Here is a 20276-nt window from a genome sequence, read left to right as displayed (position 1 = left end):
GGCCATCTTTTCTTCTTACCCATCCATTTACCTTTTAAACTTATTGGTGTCCACATCACCCTTAAAGTCCAGTTTCCAAAGGGGTTATTTCCTTATTGACATTTAATACAAGGATACTTACTGGTCCAGGGAGTCTGCAATGTCGGCACCTGAACCCGACCTGTCCATCAGCTACAGACACCAGCATATTTACTAAGGGAAACATGACATGAAGTCTGGTGGCTTCACAGCCTGTTTCCTACTACACATGCACAAGTTACACTGCACTTTCCGAATGGTCCCGCTGTCTTCTGGGACCCGTCTCCCAGAAGGCAGCAGGGATGTAAATTACATAGGTCACCACAGCATCCTTACACAGAAGTGGGATCAGGTACCTGTGTTTGATAGGCATCTCCTCCCCCCAAAGGGGCCAAATGTGAGAGGAAGCACTTTTGGGTGCAACTCCACTTAAAAAAAAAAAAAAAAAAAAAAACACACACACACACACACACACACACACACACACAACACATGCACTGGGGAGATATAAATGCTGCTGTGTACCTCATTTCATGTGACCGCTTGCTGCTCCTTACCTGACAGCTAGTGGGAGGAGCCAACATCAGCTGCAAGGAGTGGAGACCAGCAGGTGGTCACGTGAGTGGCACTATGAAATGATAAAAAAAAAAAAAAAAAAGAAGACTGGGGACATCATTTACAATAGCAGAGGGGGATAGTAGGAATTTCATTATGAAAGCAGTAGAACAGGAGCAGATGACAGCCGTTTGAGCTGTGGATGATGGAGGCATGTAAACTGACCTCAGTGTCATGGCACAGCCATGATAAACTGGTTAGTTTACAGGGAGGTAGGCAGAACCAGCCAGGTATTTTAGGTGATAGAAAGCGCCAAGTTACACAGCACAGGCAGTGTGCTGTTATTGATGCTTTGAAGGAGCAGGATCGAATTTTTTTAGGGTTATAACCACTTTAAGGGTGGAGAGCCACTAGGGACCATGGGCCAATTGAATTTCCAGGTACCTAATGTGAGGAAGCCAATGTGGGTCTGAAGCTTGAGTACTTAAGTGGAGCATCTGATTTTTTTTGTATCAGAAGTCATCCATAGGGATGGAATGGTATGCATGCCTCCTCAACAGTGAAGCAGATGAATACAAGATCAGGATGACATTGCTAAAAAAAATTCACAAGTGTCCCTTGTAACACCGATTTCTATTAAACTGCAAACTGAGCAATCAATGCTGTGGTTTGTTCTTACATGCACAATTTCTTTGGCGTTTGTGCTACCAACAAATCCCTCATTGGATACCACTATGGATGGAGCTGCCACTCTAGCCTGACAGCTGCACTTACTTTAAGAAGTGTGCTTCAACCAGCAACAAATCTGCTGAGCTCTGCAGCCAGTGATCCTATGGTCCATGACAAGCCTTGATCTACCATTATCTAGGGAGTGCATTTTAATTGTTTATGCCTTAAATTGTTACACCTAGATGGAGGCACACTCTTGCATTTGTTTTTATAGTACAGGGAACCTGGCAGTAAAGCCTTCCAGTTTCACAGCCAGTTCTACTGTGCATGCGCAAAGCAAACTGCGCTTTGCAATTGGCCTGGGAGCAGAGGCTGAACCTTCCAAGGGACAGTGCCATCTCCCAGAAAGGTTCAACTTTCAGGTGGAACTTTAATGTGAAAGTTTTGGCAGATGCAAAATTCTGGGGCAAACATGAGAAGCAGTGTACGTGTATTTCTGCAAGCAGCGCCTCCATCCTAGAGCGCCCCCCCCCCCCCAAACCAGCGATGCACAAAAGCACTGGCTTTTACTGCTATCAGGCTTAGAAACACCAGCAGGAGACATTGACTTCTGCCCCGTGTGTCAAGCCTGCATGATTGCCCCCATAGCAAGCAGTGCCAGGACCCAAGGCTGCTCTGAATAAAACCATTGGCAAATTTAAAATTTCTTTTAGAACCACTTTAAAACACCTCAAGCCACTCATTTAAAATAAATGACAGATTATGAAAAACAGAATTAAGCGACCAAACAGCACACATAATTTTGTTATTTTATTAATGCTTATCTGCCAATATGACTTCCATATTAGTAACGCAAAACAAAAGGAAGTTGAGACTGCAATGAACATGTAATTTTGATGGGAAGAATTGTAGAGGTGAAGAGAAAGGCTTCAGCCACCTAAATGTCTACAACCCATCCATAAGACCCTAAAAACAGATGAGGGTCACAGCATTGAGGGAATTGGCAAAATACACTAAATGTGGCCATCCATTTTTAAAATGAAATATGGAATGCTGGATCGGGGCAAACAGGTGTGCTATGTTTACATGTTAAAAAAAAAGTTGTAGGCTTAAGTTACATTATTCAGCAAAAATACTAATTTACCTTGCAGATGCCAGATAAAATAAGGAATGTTGAAAGTGGAATATTGAGGTGCACTCAATTTACACAACAGCACAATGAAGCCATCTCCACATAAAAGGTAAAAATATGATCAGCCACAAAGTGCTAGGGGCAGCAGTTTGATCCAAACATTTTTGGTCATCTAGGTCAAAGCCGAATTGTCGTCTTGTAGATACAGGAATGTGGGAGTGTAATAAATGCCAGGCTGCATTTGGCAAAATAACTCGACAAGCACAGAAAAAAGGACAGAAAATGTGGCTAGAAAGAAAGCTATCTTTGTAAATCAAAATTAAATAACTTTCAAAAAAAAACTATACTGGATTCATGTATGCAGGTAAATGGCTTCTAGAAGGCTGCCTGTAGAATGAACATTTCTCTTCTTCAAGAAGGCTTTCAAGGACTGGGATCAGGAGACTGTCAGGGATTATGGTTACATGGAAGCCCCTTTATGAAGTGGCACAGACATTGGGAAGGGAGGCAATGAGGTCTTCACAAGGGGAATCCTTCGACAGAGATTACAGAGGTGTTGCTACCTCCAAGTCTATCAGCAAGGCAACTACGATCCTTTATTTCAGCAAGGCAGTTTACCTGATATTCATGTTTGATGCCTAGGAAATAAAAATTTTGATTAATAAACTTGATAAATTGCATTGCCAAGTAGTTATGCAGTGTCACCATATCCAGCAGTTTATATTGTTCTTACCTGTAAATTTCTTCTTGATTGCATCTTTAGAACTGGCATATATCATTTTGCTTTTCAATGGAGCAGAATCAGGTGCCCTGTGAAAAAAATAGGATGAACAGTTTGACTGTAAAAAACTTGTCACTTGAAAAATGCACAAAATCTTTTTGACTCAACTCACATTAACTGAAAACAAAACCCAAGGCTGCATTCACACCCAAGCATATGGTTTTCAGGCTGAAAGGGATGTGATTTTGACACATTTGGCTGCAATTTTGTACAGGTCAAAAAGGTTAACAAAAAACCCTGTAATCTGCCCAAAAAGCTCTAGAACTTGTTTGAGCTTCAGGTGTTTTGAGTAGAGATGCCAACCATCTTCATGAAGAATCATTGAGACTTGTGGATTTATAGAGTGTGGTAGGTCATTGAAAATGACAAGCCCACAGCTGCAAAAGGCTACTAGACCTTGTAGTTCCCCCCCCCCCCATTCACAGAGTGCTATGGCTGGGTAGAGTCAAACAGCCAGAAAAAAAAAAAAAAAAAAAAAAAAAAAAAAAAAAAAGACAGCTAACAGGGAAAGAACCCCTGCTAGCTGGCACAAGAGGGACTGGGAAGGTGCAGGGGGCTGATGCATTCATAACACATTCCCACATTTGGGGTGTTACATGTTTCAAAAAGTGAACCTTTAACAGCACAGAAAGGCAACTCTACTTAGTTTCAATAATTACATAAACGAGGTAATGCCAACTATGGCAAAATGCAAGCACAGTATAAAATACAAATATCAAAAACCACTACACATGACTTAGGAGGGGCACACGATATAGAAATAGTTCCCCCTTATGTTCTACAAGACTTGAGAAGTCAATAGTGATCACCTGTTTCTGAGAAACCAGTCACCTGATATGGGGAGGGCAAGACTGATCATTGGCAGTTTAGGCAATTAGAGCTTTAAAGGCTTGTGATCTTGGGTTTAAAAAATGGTAGCTTTGGGCAAATGGCATATATGACTGTCAATAGGTCAATGAACAGTCTGAGAAAAGGACAAATCATGTGTCACCACATGTTGCATGGTACTAGCGCAACTTAAAGTCCCTCTGGCTAGAAGTTGCCATTCTACATGAACGGATTGCCACAGCTTAGGTACCAATACACACCTGCAAATGCATTTAAAGTGGTTGTATGGTAAATTTTTTAACTTTTACCTACAGGAAAGCCTATAATAAGGCTTACCTGTAGGTAAAAAAAAAAAATCTCCTAAACCTGTACGGTTTAGGAGATATTCCCCTCGGTATGCGCCGCTGACTGCAGCGGCGCATGCGCACAAGGGGGTTCTCTCCGTGAAAATCCGGCAGCGCTCGTGCGGCCGGACTGAAATCTCCCGCGCGCATGCGCGGGAGTGACGATATCGCGGCTCCGGCCACTCACAGCGCCGGAGCCGCGATACCTGGAAGAGACGCTAAGGGAGCATGTCGGCTCCCTCGCCGTGGATCGGGCCAGATGTCGGGGCCTCGTTCCAAGGTATTTCATAATGAGCTAGTATGCACCGCATACTAGCTCATTAAGCCTTTTGCTTTGCAGGTTTAAAAAATAAAAATTGCAGGTTTACTACCGCTTTAACACTAAAAGTTGTTGGGACAAGGCAAGATAATATTTTATACATTACCTGTGCATACAGTTTTAACTAGTAGGTGAGCATGAAGATAAACCTGTATAAAAAAAAAAAAAAGGAGCCCAGAGCATTGGTGGGGTACAGATTGGGGCTGCTCTGTGCAAAACCACTGCACAGAGAAGGCAAGATCGGGGGGGAAGAAAAAAAAAAAAAAAAAAACCCTAGACACAGATAACATTTCTACGAGTCTCAGGACAGCACCTTGAGAGAGAGAGAGAGTGCAGTTCCACCCACTCGCCCAGGAAACACTGCAGTTTTCTTAAAAGACTGGTCAGTTCCACCATGGCCTCAGTTGTTCCAAGAGTACCTCCAGCCATGCTGAAATTAGATAAGCAGAACATAGCACTACATTTTATTCAATACAATCTAGGGCAGGTTATTGGCGCTGTCCTGAAAGACTTGTAGAAATACTGTTACTGCTAACTAGTGTTTTCCCCTCGTCTTTCAGGACAGCACCTTGAGATGATAGGAGAGTACTTACTCTAGGGTGGGACCACCGCCTGCAGAACTTTTGACAAACGATTGTTTGGATGCCGACAGCAGGTCTAGCCTGTAGTGGCGGGTAAAGGTGGAGAAACTTGTCCATGTGGCCGCCCTACAAAATCGGACTTAGCAAAGCCCCTGCTCTTTCTGCCTAGGATGTTGCCACTGCCCTTGTGGAGTGGGTGATTACACCTGAGGGGGGGGCTCTGCCCCCGAAGCTCTATAAGCCTCACCAATAGCCAAGCGCAGCCACCTAGCCAGAGTGCTTTTGGAAGCACTGTAGCCCCTATGTGGTCCTGCGAATAGAATGGTGAGAGGAAAATTACGGGGTTCAGGCTCCACCGACACCAGAATCCTTTCCCTGCTCAAAAAATCTGCTACAAAATTCAAGTCACCCTTTAGGTGTATTGCTGTCAGCGATTTCAGATTGCTTTTGGCCCAGGACAGGATCTGGCCTGCTAGGGTGAGCAGAACCCTGCTTCTTGTGCCATCCTGTCTTGTTATGCAAGACACTGCTGTGGCATTGTCTGACAGGACCTGAATATGGAGACCCTGAAGCAGTGTCCTGAAGGTCCAAAGTCCCAACTGGATAGCCCTTAGTACCCTCCCATTGGAGGACCTCCTGGCCTCTTTGGCTGTCCAGTTTCCCTGAGCCATCTGTCCCCCCAGGTGGGCACCTCACCTCCAGGAGCTTGCGTCTGCCGTCAACCTCCTGTCTATCAGGAAACACCACAGTAGGCCCCTGTCTACATTTGAGTGGCTCCTCCACCAGAGCTTCCTCTGAAAAGTTTGTCCAGGGACTCTGTATGACCAAATTTCTTAAAATTGCTTGCTGGAGAGCCATTGCATGGAGGCGCGCCCACTGTACCGCTGGGATAGATGCCGTAAGGAGACCCGACACTGCCACCCTGATGGAAATAAGCAGGTTCGTCTGGGTTCTCTTTACTGCGTTCTGGACTTTTAATATCTTCTCTTCCCGGGGAGAATTTTCTCCTGTATGGAGTTGATGGTATAACCCAGGAAACTTAGTGACTGAGATGGAGTCATGTGAGATTTCTTTATTATCCACCTGAGGCCCTCCAAATGCCCCCTTGTCCCCACCAGGTCCCTCTCCAGTAGGTCCTTTGATACGGCAAAAAAAAAAAAAAAAAAAAACCATCTAAGTATGGGACAATTTATATTCCATCCACGCTTAGAGCTAGGGCCTCTGCCACAATTTTTCTGAATATCATCGGAGACGATGACAGCCCGAATGGGAGAGCTCTGAACTGAAAATGCAGGACAGAGGTTTCTGCCCCGACTGCAAACCTTAGGCGTTTCTGGGATGTCATGGAGGTAAGAATCCCTCAGATTTATAGATGCCATGAAACAACCCGGGGTCAGGAGACTCCTTACTGAAAATAGTGTCCATTCTGAATTTCTTGTGGTCGGATTGATTTGTTCAGAATCAATCTGAACTTGCCCGATGGCTTTCTTACCAAGAATATGTGCGAACAGCCCCGTTCTACTTCTTCAGGGGGGAACGTATGCAATCACCCCCTGCTGGAGTAATTCCTGTAAGATTGCAGTCATAGCTACTGCTTTCGCTAGGTCCTGAGGAGCCAGAGTTACATAGAAACGCACTGGTGGGATCTGAGAAAATTCTAGCCTGTAACCCTCCTTTAGGGTTTTTAGGATAAACGGGCTGGTTGTCATGGACTCTGTCAAAAGAAGGTCTGAAGCCTTGCTCCCAGAGCCAGAAGACAGTCACTGGCTTTGCGTTAGGGGCTGGGGAACGGAACAGTACCCCTGCCTCTGAGGTTTCCAGGGCCTTTTGTATACCGCCTCTTTAGTTTCTGTTTGAAAAGGATGAAAATTCTTGCCCCCGAGGGTTAACCTTTTTCTTTACAGGAAAGGCCTTTCTCATCGGCCTTCCTGTCAAGTATTGCTTCTAGGTCTGGGCCAAAAACCAAATCCCCTTTGAATGGTAAACCGCAAAGTTTGGTTTTAGAGGCTGTGTCCCTGGTCCAGGTCTTAACCCAGATAGCTCTATGTGCAGAGTTTATCAGCACTGAAGATCTGGCCGATATCTTTATAGATTCGGCTGAAGCATCTGCCATATATCCTACCACCTTTAGAAGGATCGGCAATGTATCCAGCAAATCCTTGCGGGAAGTTCCTGCCTCGATGTGAGTCTTTAGCTGCTCCAACCAGTGCTCCAGGTTCCTGGCTACCACTGTTGAAGTCATAGCTGGTTTTAAGTTTGCTAGGGTTGAGTCCCAAGACTTCAAGGGGGGTGTCAGCCCTCTTGTCCATGGTATCCTTCAAGATACCCATGTCAAATGCTAGGTCAGCATTTCTAGAAACCTGAGAAAATGCAGCGTCAAGTTTAGGCTTATTATTCCAAAACAGAGACCTGTCCTCATCAAAAGGAAATCTACGTTTGAGGGGGCCCTCTGAGTCCTTCCATTCCCTCTTAATGGTTTCTGAAAGAAATTTATGCACTGGAAACACCCTGTGCTTTACTTCACCCATTCCCTGAAACATCCCATCATGCAGAGATAACTGGGCTTTATCCTCAGTAATGTTTAGAGTTGTGGATGTTTTTTAGGAGATCATCCACCTCATCTAAGGACAGTTTGTAGCGAGAAGGAGATTCCTTAACTTCCTCAGAGGACATACTATGCTCTTCATCCTCAGAGTCACTGTGCCCCCTAGAGACTGGAGTTGAGAATGGGGTACACTGCTACCCGCAACTGGGCGTCTGTCCAGATAAGACCTTAAAGTCTCAAACGTGTCCACCAATTCCTTCCAAAAAGGAAGTCAGCAGTTCTCCCTGCTGTGACGCAGGAGTTTCTTCCTTAACCAAATCACTTATGCAAGATCTGCACAGGACTTGTCAAGGAGTATATTTTTTTTTTACACGGACATTTTCTTTTGCAAGGGGAGGAGACATGTTTAGTTTTTTTCACTTTCTGAAAACCACCAAAGTTTCCATTTTCTCAAATACATTAGAGAAAAAAAAAAAAAAATAAAAAAAAAACATGCTGAACAAGCAGAAAAGACTAACACATTAGCCCTGCTAAGCAGCCAGTGAATCCCCCCACAGACTCACTAACAAATACATTCTTCCTGCATAGAACAGAAAAAGGAATGCAGCAGGTTCCCAAACAGAAGCAACCAGGGAAGGGAAACATAATAGAGCCCATCAGTAGAGTCAGAGACCACTGTCCCTGCTTACCTGGGCCTGGCTGACTGGTGTGGCTCCTGCCAGCACTGCTTGATCCTCCTCCATCTCAAGGAATCAGTAGCGCTGGGTGTTTAAAATTATCGGTCTTTACACCACTGTAAAGACTGGAAACACGTCAGCCGGCACCGTGCCCCCCCCCCCCCCCGCGTTCCAGCAGCTGGAAGCCGAATTGCACCGCTGGAAGCCCCGCCCCCAGCCGGAATGACATGCTCGCCATCTGAACCCGGAAGGCATGAGACTAGGAAAAACCAGAGCAAAAAATCAAAGCCACCAGCGCTCTAGTCTCATGCCGCTGGTCTATAAAAGGAACAGGCTTCCAGCAGCCAAAGACCCCCCCTGGTCTTGCAGAAGAGGACTCCGGAGTGTCCCCTGTGCATCAGGGAGGAGGCTGGGATGGTCATCATGAAATAAACCGCACAGGTATGCCCTCCGCTCTCACCACCTAGAGACAGCGCAGCACCCCCTGGTTCCCTACAGCGCTTCCACCATGGCCGGAGGAAACAGCGACTGAGGCCATGGTGGAGCTGACCGGTCTTTTAAGAAAATTGCAATGTTTCCTGGGGAAGTGGGTGGAGCTGCGCTCTCTCAAGGTGCCATCCTGAAAGACGAGGGGAGAAAAACCCAGCCTAAATATTTTATCACTGTGCTTTAATAGCAGGGCTATGAAGCAGGAAAGGGAAATGTCCCCAATGGCAAAAAACGGACAGGGGTTCTAACCCTCTTACTCTATGCAAAACAAGATGTGGCCAGGTGAACATATACATCATGCTCACTGGGAAGCAGGTCAGTCATCTTCTTAGGCTTACTCTACCTACTACACAGGGGGACCTGCCCGGAGGCACCAATACTGCCAGGAAACCTAGGACCAGCACAACTACATTAGAACAGGACAGAAAAGCACAGAACCATAATACAGCATCTATAGTACTCCATTACATGCATCAATGTTTTAAGTGCCAGCTGATACAATTGTATAACCAATGCTACATGCAGCCTACATAGTGTCTTTACAATTAGGACAGATGCTTCAATATTATTCTGCTTTGTAGAGCATGAAAAGCACCCAGAAAAAATACATAAAGATAATCGGAACAGCTGTAAATTTTAACACATGTAGTTTTTAAAACGTAAAAAAATGAAAGCTTGAAGCAGATTGGTTGCCATTGCACAGCTGCTTCGATCTTAGTAAATCTCCCTCTTTTACATAGTAGAAATGAATGAGCAACTTTATAGAAACCCAAGTATTGTGACTAAACCCGTTTCAGTAGAACAAACTTTGCTACATGACCTCACCAGAATATAAAGATTAGCTCCTCTTTCTTGCTCTCCTTTGTCTCATAGCAGCAGTCATAGAGGGCATATCGGCAGTCATTTGGTGGTAGCATTTCCACAAAGCACTTGTAAGGGTCAGCAGTCTCGGAAACATCTCCAACCAAGATCTCCTTGCCTTCTTCCGGGATAATCATTTTCTTGTCAGCACTTAAGCAAAATAGGACTGCCTTAATACGCTTACTTTTATCTTCTAAACTTTTGTGCAGCTTCATAGCATTGAATAATATAAGGACTTGGTCAGATACCGTCACACCTGAGGCCTGAAAAACAAAAAAAAAATACACATTCAAACCCCCAAACAAAAAAGTTATATGCAATACACAAGACCACATGGGCATGTACTATATGCAATGTCAGAGTGTAATACTGAGGTGCAGCAGAGTTATCACTTTCACCAATTCATTTAAAGTGGTTGTAAAGGCAAAAGTTTAATGCAGCAAGATAAAAAAAAAAAAAAAAAAAAAGTGTGCAACAGCCCATCTAATACTTGCCTGAGCCCCATCTTGATCCAGCGATGGTGCTGGACAGACTCTGCTGTACAGGTCTGAGACTGCAGAGGGGCACCATTGGCTCGCGCTGCTGTCAAACTCAGCGAGCCAATGAGGAGAGGGGCTGGACCTAGCCACAGCTCTATGTTTGAATGGGCACATGGAGCTGGTGCCTGGGTGCTCCTACAGCAAGCTGCTTGGGAGACTCAGCAGGAGGCACCAGGATTGCCAAAGGAGGACTAGAGAAGAGCTGCTCTGTGCAAAACCACTGCACAGAGCAGGCAAGTATAACCCGTTATTCCTAATTTTGGACCAGAAGACACGAGACTCCTGTATTGAGCTGGTGTAAATTGTAGAGAGCTGGTCAATCTGATGTGAATTTGATGCAGGGAAACCCACACCCAATTTTCAATAGAGTGAACCCAGCCTAAGGGACTCATTTCCATCCAAACACTGCTGTATGTGCAGACACCTGGAGTTTCCTACATGTACCCACCACAGCTTCCAATATCCACCAATACTGTGTGATGCTGGACTGTTCAATAGAGAGGTTTGGGATTTGCCCGAGTATATCAAGCAATTGGAAATGCACAGAAGGCAAGATAAGGACAGACCTGCTTCAGCAGGATGTGCTGGGAGCTTTCAGTGTCAGAATGGCCCAAGATCTCATAGCATTTGCAGAAACTTTGTGTGGAGTAATAACATAGCAAAGTACAAGTGCTGCAGTTTGTTTGCTTTGACATCCTCAGTACATTTGAGGTTTTATTAGTCTGAAGGAACAGTAAAACCTAAGGGTCCATGTATATTTTTTAATAAAGACTATTTGTTGTGGATTAACAATTTCTAGCTAAATAGCCATCAAACCTGCTCAGCTGTCTCCCAACACAACTGTCCTCATTCAAAGAATCATTCTGTACTCCAAGATGAAGAGCTAAGGAACACTTACACTTTAAGATAACCCACATATGTAGGCATGAACAGAATTTGACAGTCTAATATATCAAACCAAAATCTGTCCAGCAGCAATTAGGAATTGTCATTATGTTGCGAGTACAAAATGTCCACCATTGGTAGAGACCTTTCCCATAGGTTACGTTCCAGTAAAAAGCTTAAAGGGGAATGTCAGAAAATGAAGTTCTAGATCACTTTAGACTGGCCCTTTTGCAGGTATTGCCATGTAAAACCCATAAGGATTTAAAATACCACAAGACTGGATCACCCTGCTCTGCACATGCTCAGTTGTGCTCCATTTTAGGCACTGCTGAGTTTGTAGAGGCCGATCTGCCAACAGCCTTTCTTAAACCCTCCCATCTTTTACAGCCAAGGAAGCTGCTAGTTTGATCTGCAACCATCAAGGTGCTGTACATTTGTCATTTGAAGATTTGACAGTTTAAGGACCACAAGAAAATGCAACAGTAATTTTTTGAAAGTTAAATTGATGGATTTAGTGCCGATTTACTGCTGTCCAGGGTCTCTGGGCTTCAGCAAAAATGTCAGACTCCTGCAAAAACCTGGAGTAATGCTGGAGGCAGTATACAGCACTCTAATTTTGTTAATGTGGAATGTATGTGCCAAATATTTTTCTTCACGTTCCACTTCGATTGGTTAATGTGCTTTAGGCTGGGTTCACATTGCAGCGATGCAGGAACTCCGCGAATCCGCGACGGGTTCCCGCATCGCATACCTCCTGGCGGCAGTTTACACTGCCCTATGCGAACTGCTGGGAGTGTCAGTGAAACATTAATGACACCCCCAGATCAGTTCGCATATCGCACTGCGATCTGCAAACTCAGGCAGGAATCGGATTGCATAGTGTGAACACCCATGCAATCCGATTCTGCTGCAGACCAAAAAAGGTCCTGTGCGAGTTTGGGCCGTGTGCGATGCGAATTCAGCCATACTATCTGTATGGCTGAACTCGCATCGCACAGAGATCAGATGTGATTTGCACTGCAGTGCAAATCACATCCATTCTCAAACTGCTGCAGTGTGAACCCAGCCTTAAAAATAAGTCAAACTCAGTGCAAATTCTATTTGAGGGTGAATAGGAAAGTATTTTTGGATTCCGTCTGCCTCATTTTACATAGGGGCTTGTTTTGGGAGTGAAGACTTGAGTGCAGCTAGACAGACTAGTTTGCATTGAGTGTTAAAAGCACAGGTCAAGAATCCCTAGTTGTGGCTGAAATTACAGGGGTTGAAAATTAACAGGGTCAGGGAGAGTGGAAAGTAAGTTTTGGTATCTGGAAACAGGAAGTTTTAAAGCAGCGCTAAACCTGTCTTTCAGGCAAGGAAGCTGTTCATCATGGTGCCGCACATGGTCGGTTATGACACATTTTGACCTTCAGGCCGGGTTAACACCACAGCGATGCGGGAACGCCGCGAATCTGCAGCGTTTTCCCGCATCGCACACCTCCCGCCGGCAGTTCACACTGCCCTATGCGGACAGCTGGGAGTGTCAATGATATGTTAATGACACCCCCAGATCCGTCCGCATAGCGCAGTGCGATCTGTAGACTCGCACAGGAATCGGATCGCATGGTGTGAACCCCATGCGATCCGATTCTGCTGCGGACCAAAAAAAGGGTCCCGTGCGAGTTTGCTGCGGGAGCGATGCGAATTCAGCCATACTATCTGTATGGCTGAACTCGCATCGCTACGGAGATCGGATGTGATTTGCACTGCAGTGCGGTGCGAATCACATCCGGATCTCCCCCCGCAGCAGGGTGAACCCAGCCTCATGGTCCACACTAGAAGAGGAATAGTCTTGGGCCACACAAATAGTCAACGAGCAGAAAGTCTGCTCTTTACAGAGATATGCTGATACCAGAGTAATAAAACCCAATATTTTGGATTATAAACATAGGCCAAGAAACGTGTGATATTTGTCACAGTTTGATAAATGTAAAAGTATCTGGTTTAATGAATGTAGTAGCAATTCTGAATGAATTGTCAATGTACCCAGATATTTGTTCTAATTTTGCCCTTTGTAAGAGTCATCCTTGACAAGTTGTTCAAATAGGTGCTGTTGAAAACAGATGACCTGAATAAGGTGCGATTAAGAGGGGGTGAGATTTTCTCTACGGGCAGGAAAAAACCCATACAAAAAAAAAAAAAGTACAATTTTGTTTTGGTCATGTGTTCAAAGCATAAACACATAAAAAAAAAAAAAATTTGGCTTGATTGTGTTGGGCTGCATTTATAGCCAACTTCGGCTGCATGTTGGTACACCCCTGCCATAGCAGAAGTACAAACATGTTTTTTGTCAGAAGGGCGGCAAGCTGAGAGGCATGTCAAAACATTCTTCCTAAATTGAGAAGTACGGAGAAGAAAGCATTGCAGACATTTACAATGTGCAGTAATGACTGTTACTCCCTATGCATCCACTTTGCATGTCAAACAGCACAGGTCGTCTTGAGCCAGCTCCATCTTGCAAAACACCCATCGCTGTTACACTGGACTAAGCTTACTGCCCATAGAGGCATAGGATTGCCCCCATAATCTGATTCCCTGGAACAACTCCTTGTCTCCTTTTTTGACATCTCCCGTATCCAGCCAATACCAAAAAGGCAGGCAAATGGAGCCACCAAAGCAAAACCACAACTTGAACAAGATTAGTATCCCAGCAAAAATTACCAAAATTAAGTGCATGAAGTGAATTAATGAAGTGCTGTGTGTAGCACTGGTCTTTGAACCAAAAACACACAAGGAATTCTCTAGGTGCACACTGGCCCTGTACTGCTTGCAGCCTCCCAACTAAGCTTGAGGATGGAATACTTAGGCCCCATTCACAGCTGAGCATTTGGTAGCTTGAAGCTACAAAACACTGTAAAAACAAACAAAAAAAAAACCCCACACACAAAACTCTATGGAGATGTTCATATCTCCACGCAAACAAGTTCTGGAACTTTAAAGTGGTTGTATACCCAAATTTTTTACTTTTACCTACAGGAAAGCCTATAATAAGGCTTACCTGTAGGTAAAAAAAAATATCTCCTAAACCTGTACGGTTTAGGAGATATCCCCCTCAGTATGTGCCGCTGACTGCAGCGGCGCATGCGCACAAGGGGATTCTCGGCCTGAAAATGCGGCGGCCGGAATGAAATCTCCCACGCGCATGCGCGGGAGTGACGACATCGCGGCTCCGGCCACTCACAGCGCCGGAGCCGCGATACCCGGAAGAAACGCAGAGGGAGCATGTCAGCTCCCTCAGCATGGATCGGGCCAGATGTCGGGGCCTCGTTCTAAGGTAAGCATTTCATAATTAGCTAGTATGCGGTGCATACTAGCTCATTATGCCTTTTGCTTTGCAGGTTTAAAAAAAAAAAAATGTGCAGGTTTACTACCGCTTTATGCAGATTACAGGAGTTTCTGCTTTTTACATTGGTGACCTTTTGACATGTACAAAATCAAGTGATTTTCTGCCTCAAAACACCATGCTCAGGTGTGAATGGGGCCCTAAAGTGCAACTCCACTTTGGCTGAGGGGGGAACCTACACATTCCCCTCTGAGAGGTCTCTGCACATTGCAAGGATTATAACAAACTGTTATAGATTCCTACCCTTGTTATTCTGAAGAAATACCTGTGTCTGTGCCTCTGTTCCGTGCGTAATGGGAGTGGCTTCATAATTAACTGTCAGGTGTGGAGCTGAAGGGCACGAATGAGGAAATCTGTTGGGTCTGCATCCCTTTAGACTAGGGATGCACCGAATGGGTTTTTTGGTGCCAAAACCGAAAATGAAAAATACACTAGGCCAAAAACCGAAAATGACTTTTTAAAAAATATTTTTATACAGGAGGTGGTCAGAGACTGGGGACATGGTACAGGAGGTGGTCAGAAATTGCACACATGATACAATGCAGGCAGCCAGTGTCTCCCCTCAGAGCAGCTAACCTGTAAAGAGAAGAGGAGAGTCGCCTCCGTCGCCTGTTTGATCACAGCAGGGGAACATCACAGCTTTCAGTTCAATAGCTGTGTGTTCCCAGCCGCGCGCCGTCACGCAAGCCCCTCCCCCTTGTCAGGGCACTTTGATAGACAGATCATCCGTCCAATCCTACGGGTGATCTGTCTATCAAAATGCCCGGACAAGGGGGAGGGGCTGTACGTGACGGCGCACGGCCGGGAACACACAGCTATTGAAATAAAAGCTGTGATGTTCCCGCTCTGTGATCAAACAGGTGGTGGAGACGGCTCTCCTGCACTATTTGGAATGTAATAGCTTTTCATGATGGGCGCACCAGGGGTGGGGGGCGGAGCCCCACCCCCTACCCTGGCCCCGCCCCATTTTAGGCCGTTTTTCTCTTTCGGCAAATTGCCGAAAAGGGCATTTTCGGCCGATATGTTTCGGCGCCCGAAATTTCGATGCATCCCTACTTTAGACATGCTCCTATTGAAAGCATCTCAAAATGACATTTTTGTTGTAGGGGATGCCTGAAATCTGACTTGCATCTTAGGCAGACTTCTGGGAAAAAGGCAAGCCAATCACAAGCAGGAAGTCGTTTCTGGGGAGTGGTCAGTACACTATACAGAACTCCAGGTGCCCATATTGCAATGTATTCTCAGACAATTAAATTGACTGCAGATTGAAAAGGAAAGGCAATTTAACATTCATTCAATTACAATATGATTAATGTTACAATTATATGCGCTATATTCTTTCCCCACAAAAGTGGAGTTACCCTTTAACTCCCTCATGAGGCGTGCAGGAACAAAAAACCTAGAATTGCATGCAACTTGTGGGAACATATGCACAAGGCCATACACTATACAATTTTCTTGAAAAAAATAAAAAATTTTTTAGATTTACCAAAACCATACAATAGGTCAAACCCAAACACCTTAACCACTTAAATATGCGTTCGCTTCTGCGTACAAGATCACGGGAACAGGGGCGCTTTAATTTTACTTTTAGTTTGACACTAAAATAAATTGATTACTTTTATTCCTATTACAAGGAATGTAAAAATCCCTTGTAATAGGAATATGGCACGATCGGGCCAATAAGATCCCATATCTCACCTCTAGGCTGGGAAGCCTAAAATAAAAAAAGGATCACGGCTTCTCTGCGCCGTTATTTTGAATGCAAAGGCCAGGTGTGACGTCATAACATCGCACCCGGCCTTCCGAACGATCATGGAGACTCCAGTGACCATCTGGTCCACCAGAAATCTCTATGGTATCATCTGGGGGCAGGCAGATCCCGTGACCAACTCACCAAATCGGAATCGGTGAGTCGGTACAAGCACTGGAGGGCGGCGGAACATCCCTTGCCGCAAGAACGATCAAGCAGCGGAACAGCCGCTATGATCGTTCTTATGGTGCAGGGAATCACCGGCTGAAAATGCCGATATCTGAACGATGTCTGTGGCCTCAGGCATCATTCAGATATAACCACCGAAAGCCAAGACCCTCCCTGGACATTCTACCGGCGCAAAGTGGTTAAATATGTATGCAATCAGGTCAGCCCTTGTACTACATAGTTGAAAGTAAATGAAAATGAAGTCAACTGTATAAGGTATGGCAAGTTTAGGAGCAAGCACGGGCATATAATCATAGGTTGGACTTGTGTCTTTATCCAACCTCACTTGCTCTGAAGCCCCCGCCCCCCCAGGCTGTAACCCTAGCAGGCTCCCCTCACCACAAGTTAAACCTGTGAAGGGAAGAAAGGATCAGCCCGAACGGCAACCAGAAGTGAGTGCACTGGAATTGCCTCCCTAGGGCCCATAACCACACTGATCCTGCCCTTGCCTAGGACAGGAAATCATGCACAGGGAGCTCTTATGGAAAAAAGAAAAATGGCACAGGGGGCATATCCAATTTTGGACAATTCCCAATAACTTCAGTGGGCTTCTTTACAGCTGAACTCCAGACAAAGATGGGTTACATGTACACTAAAAAAATAAATCTGTGCTAGGTGTCCCATGTATGCAAGGCACTCCTTATTGCATGAGCAACAGATGACTGTCACAATCTCCCTTCTTGCAATCAGTGCACCACTTATTCATTGAAATTAGTGAGGTTTGCCAAAGGAGCTTAAGGTGATAGAGACCCCTGATCTGATTATTCCAGCCATAACCAATTCAGCACCAGATGTTTGGCACCCACTGCAAGTCAAAGTTGTACACAACTGTGGCCTAGTCATAGGACACTTCATTAATGTGTATTTATAGAGAGCATGTGACAAACATAAGTTTGTCTGGAGTACAGCTTTAACACAACGACAAAACATGAATGGGCCCAAAACCAAACTCAACTTGCAATATGGCAACCTATGAGCATGCTGCATAGCATTGGGTTTACAAGACAACCAGAAACCTGTGCTCTCAGCTTCGGGTTGTGGGTGGTAGTTTGCCATCCCCAAATATAAGAACTACTGATCCTACTGTGCAACTGCCAGCTGTCCAGTCTTAGAGGCTTGGGAGGAAGTCAGTTGATTGAGAAATAATGCAAGTATTACACTATTCCTCATCCCTTACAGGCAAAGGGCCTTCAACCCTTGCAATGCAAGGTACCCTCAATGCAAGAGCAATTCCCAGAGTCAGGCTTTAAGGCAGCTACTTGAATGGACTACCAAACGCACTACAGAGATCTGCACACTACAGCCCTCCAGCTACTGGGGAACTCTGCATCCTACGAGTTGTTGTAAAACCAACATTCACAGACATGACTAGGCATGATGGGAATTGTAAACCCTGTACTAGAATGTCCTAAAATCAGACCTACAGCATTTATATTATAGTGCACTGTAACAAAGTTACATTGAAATGCCATTCACAACCCACTGGTGTGAATGGGCCCTCAATGGATTCAGACACTAGCTTTACTAAATTAACCATGGATTTCACTAGATTGTTACAAATGAAGACAGGTCCTCTATTAGAAACCAGGGAGGAGAAGGTTAAACAGCTATTCCCTTATAACAGAAAAGGGTAAAAGGGAATATTTTATTCTGACATTTAGATCACCAGGGGGAAGAATCAGTCACTTTCTAGCACTACTGCATTCAAAATTGTCCTAGTATGAAAGCTACACTGAAAAGGTTTGATACGGTTGCTTCAGCAGACGTATCCAAGTAACCTAAACTATGGCAATAAGTTATTCGTTTTCCAACCTGTACTGCCTTGAGAGCAAACATTCCATGAACAATTGTATGTATATATATATTGTTAACTAACACGCCTACCTCACATCTCAGCTTCCTGCAGTTCTGTGAGGTCAGCAGGCCCCACTGTAGGGAAAGCTCAGGGTCTCATCCAAAAACTGCATTCTTGCTGTGCTGTCCCCAGAAGCCAGTGACACCCTCACCTAAGAATTTGTTAAATAGAAACATGCCTTGTACCCCAGCCTCTCTTCAAATATTTTACTTTTACAGTTTTTTGCAGTTTAATGGGGCAATGTATGATGGGGAGCAATTGTAATGCAGTGGGCACTTCTACCACAAACTAGGGAAGTTTCTTTAAAGTCTTATTCCAGAAGGAGTGCAAGTACTCCCTTGAAAATTGAGCTACACCAGCACTGCAAGTGTTAACTGCATATTTCGATCTGGGGATGGTAAAAGCAGTTTTACTGATAACTGGCCTGTGGGAAACATCCATATCCAATGGAGACCCAAGACCTTGCAGTCATACAATTGTCTTCTGCATGGCAGCACTAGAAGACCCTGCATAACTCAAACTAACCTACAATCCATGTGCTCTGCAGTAGCACACATTTTCACATGAACTGAGCTGTGTATGAGCTCATTGTTTAGTAAAGAGCTGCATTCAGACATGTACAATTGTACCAGCAGCTTGTTTATACTGGAGGGCAGTCACATTAAATCCTCATGCAAAATCTAGTTTTAGACACCTTGTCACTGTCTGGTGAGTTATTGGCTACGCCCTCGCATTACCTCCTGTACACTGCCATGACGCTGGATGGCACACCCTTATACAACACGAGCAAGCTGCAGTGATACAGGATGACTGAAGAGCCCTAGGCCGATACTGTGCAATAACTCTTCGCACCAGTGGGCGGCAGCAACGAGCATAACTCGCCAAAGCTAGCCAGACAGTGTCACGCGCACATCCGCGAGCGCGCACGGGGTGACGTAAATAACCCGAGCCCCTCCCACGGCTCTTATTCAAAGTCTTTATAGAAATAAGGTAGCCATGCAAAGCAATCAACATTCGAAGCTCATATAAAGCCGGTTATACCGACAGCGACCTCAGAAAAATCAGATACCACCACCCCCCCAAAGCACCACCCTCATCCAACGCACACAGGGAGCGTTAGGGCGCGTTAGTAACTAGGCCACGCCCAGTAGCCGGCGCGTACGGTTCCCGCCCTTCGATCTCCCGGGCGCCCCGCAACCAGCACCACGTGACTAGGCGCGCCCAGCCCGTGCTCGGTACTAACAGAAAAGCGATTATTTTCTGAAAGGTAAGAAATCCTCCGCCATGTCCCCCGCTCCTCACAATACACCCGCTCCATTGTTACCGGCGGCCTTCTGCACCCAAAAGGTCCACACACACAGCATACCGGAGACCGTGACAGGCCCGGTGCTCAGTATTCGCGCCTCACCGATCCCTGACTGACGGGGGTGCCGAAAATGGCGGCACGAGGGAGCAGGGCGTAGACCCGCCGCATTATACCGACCAGCCCCGGGCTCGGTCCAGGCTACTTACCATCTTTCACTCGGGGTAGAGGTGGCTGAATGAAGCGAAGAGGGAATAGGAGATGTGAAGAAAAGACAGCCGGTGTCACTGACTCTCCGCTGAGAAAGGCCGTGCAGCTGCTTGACAGACGCACACCAAAATGAAGCCTCCTGCTCTCCTCTTTCCGCTTTCTTTAAGCGCCGCACAATGAAAAGGGAGGGGCCTACTTCCGGTCTGCCCTCGCACAGTCTGCCGGGAGTTGTAGTTGGATGGGAGAGCTCGGGGCGGGGCTATAGCTGACGTCACCCCCTATTGTGAGCGTGGTCAGCGGACGTGACACCCGGACAGCTCCG

The 20276-nt window shown here is 45.5% G+C and overlaps 2 protein-coding genes across 2 annotated transcripts in view; one reads left to right on the top strand and one right to left on the bottom strand.

Moving 5' to 3' along the window:
- Positions 1-2039: 2039 nt before the first annotated feature.
- On the bottom strand, positions 2040-20130 carry CFL1 (cofilin 1). The gene is made up of 4 exons (XM_077456112.1): positions 19954-20130; positions 9764-10062; positions 3108-3184; positions 2040-3012 (listed from the first exon to the last, which is right to left on the bottom strand). The coding sequence occupies exons 1-4, from the start codon at positions 19954-19956 to the stop codon at positions 2894-2896; spliced, it is 498 nt and encodes a 165-aa protein (XP_077312238.1). The 5' UTR covers positions 19957-20130; the 3' UTR covers positions 2040-2893.
- MUS81 (MUS81 structure-specific endonuclease subunit) overlaps positions 19489-20276 on the top strand; it is a 326264-nt gene continuing 325476 nt past the window's right edge. The window contains exon 1 of the mRNA XM_077456093.1: positions 19489-19708. The gene's annotated coding sequence lies outside the window, so the exon portion shown is untranslated. The remainder of the gene's footprint in view (positions 19709-20276) is intronic.

This window comes from Lithobates pipiens, unplaced genomic scaffold, assembly GCF_037356315.1.
Source record: "Lithobates pipiens isolate NorthernLeopardFrog02 unplaced genomic scaffold, aLitPip1_a1.2 Scaffold_10, whole genome shotgun sequence".
In the NCBI taxonomy this organism is placed as follows: domain Eukaryota; kingdom Metazoa; phylum Chordata; class Amphibia; order Anura; family Ranidae; genus Lithobates; species Lithobates pipiens.
The sequence above is the reverse complement of the archived record's forward strand: the minus strand, read 5'-3'. Positions and strand labels throughout refer to the sequence as shown.